Source organism: Vollenhovia emeryi, unplaced genomic scaffold (genome assembly GCF_000949405.1).
Source record: "Vollenhovia emeryi isolate VEMERY1.0 unplaced genomic scaffold, V.emery_V1.0 DF939338.1, whole genome shotgun sequence".
NCBI lineage: Eukaryota > Metazoa > Arthropoda > Insecta > Hymenoptera > Formicidae > Vollenhovia > Vollenhovia emeryi.
In genome coordinates, this window is record NW_011967028.1 from 132257 (window position 1) to 133907 (window position 1651).

At 50.9% G+C, this 1651-nt stretch overlaps 1 protein-coding gene across 1 annotated transcript in view; it reads left to right on the forward strand.

The window, feature by feature from the left end:
* Positions 1–1424, forward strand: part of LOC105558502 (ELAV-like protein 3) — a 54493-nt gene extending 53069 nt beyond the window's left edge. Inside the window, exon 9 of the mRNA XM_012006211.1 lies at positions 1100–1424. Coding sequence (XP_011861601.1) covers positions 1100–1424 — 325 coding nt within the window. The remainder of the gene's footprint in view (positions 1–1099) is intronic.
* Positions 1425–1651: the final 227 nt, after the last annotated feature.

Consider the following 1651-nt stretch of genomic DNA (forward strand, 5'->3'; position numbering starts at 1 on the left):
ATATTGTTGGATATGTTAAAGATATCAACTTTGTCGGTAAAACCATCCGGAGTAAACGTTACGCATCTGAACTTTTGCAATCGAAATAGAACGATGCTTCTCGTGCGCGTGCGCGCGCGCGCGCGCGCGCGTGTGTGTGTGTGTGTGTGTGTGTGTGTGTGTGTGTGTGTGTGTGTGTGTGTGTGTGTGAAACTTCGAAATTTTTCCACAACGTTAATTTATTTGTCAAATATACGTGTTTGTTTATTTTTTTAACATTCCACAGTGATCACACGAATACAATTAAGACTTGTGTATTATATGACGCATGCTTTCCTAGTATATATTTATTAACAAAGTTTGCACGCTGTCTTCATTTATATATCACGTACGCCGCCAGCATTACATTCTTAGATTGTTCGCGTAAGTTACGTAGTACAAAGTCAATCCTCGCGTGGTCCTATGTATTTTTTCACTGTTTTCATGCCGTATGTAGATGTTCGCGAAGTGCCATTTGTGTAAAGGAAAAAAAGATCGATTACATACATGACGCGAAATAAATGTTCACATCAGTATGTATATATTCGCATCTTTACACGTTTAATTTCATTGGGATTGCGATATATTGTGCGAGTAGCGTATAATGTAAAAATCTTACATAGATATACCCTTTTATACTCAGAGAAAAGAAACATCAGCAAGTATTTATAATCTCAGCTGAACGGTGCTCAAGCGTTGCTCGTGAATGACGGTGGGGAATAAAAGCGCGATAGTACAGTTGTAAAAACTGTTCAAGGGCGCATCACATTGTTCAAGTGTCTTCGCAATCGCGAAAAGAAACGGGAAACGAGTTGCACCCGTGAAAGATCCGTAGAATCGTTACGCGATTTCACGTGCACTCGCGCCGACCGAGGGATACGTTTCGGCAGTCTCGATTGAGATAGGCCGATTGGAGACGTTGATCGAGATCGCACGCGAAACCGTGTCGCGTGTCCGACGTACGGAAGCACGTTTCAGCATCGTTCGTTCCCCCGTCACTCGTCGCCTCCGCGGCCGTCATTGCCAGCCGCCACCGGGCGACGATGTCCCTTTAATGACCGGTGCGGTCACCGTGTTCCAGGTACAGTCCACTGGCAGGTGACCTCCTCGCGAATTCGATGCTGCCCGGTAATACGATGAACGGCGCCGGCTGGTGCATCTTCGTGTACAACCTCGCCCCCGAGACCGAGGAGAACGTGCTCTGGCAGCTGTTCGGGCCGTTCGGCGCCGTCCAGTCGGTCAAGGTCATACGCGACCTGCAGACGAACAAGTGCAAGGGCTTCGGGTTCGTGACGATGACCAATTACGAGGAGGCGGTGGTGGCCATACAGAGCCTGAACGGCTACACCCTGGGCAACCGCGTGCTCCAGGTCAGCTTCAAGACGAACAAGAGCAAGGCCGCGTAGGACGAGCAACAGGCGGCAGCGGCGGCGGTGGCTGCGGCTGCGGCCGCGGCGGCGGACGTGGCGGCGGTGGCGGCGCCCTATCATCATCGTCGTCACCGGCTGCTACGTACCGCGGCGGTGGTACAGCTGCCGGTACCGGTGCCGGCGGGTCACCTTTACAACAAGCGGGGGCCTGGTCAGGTGCCGGGCGCCATTGGTAACAATAACATCAATAGTCACCTCGGGGT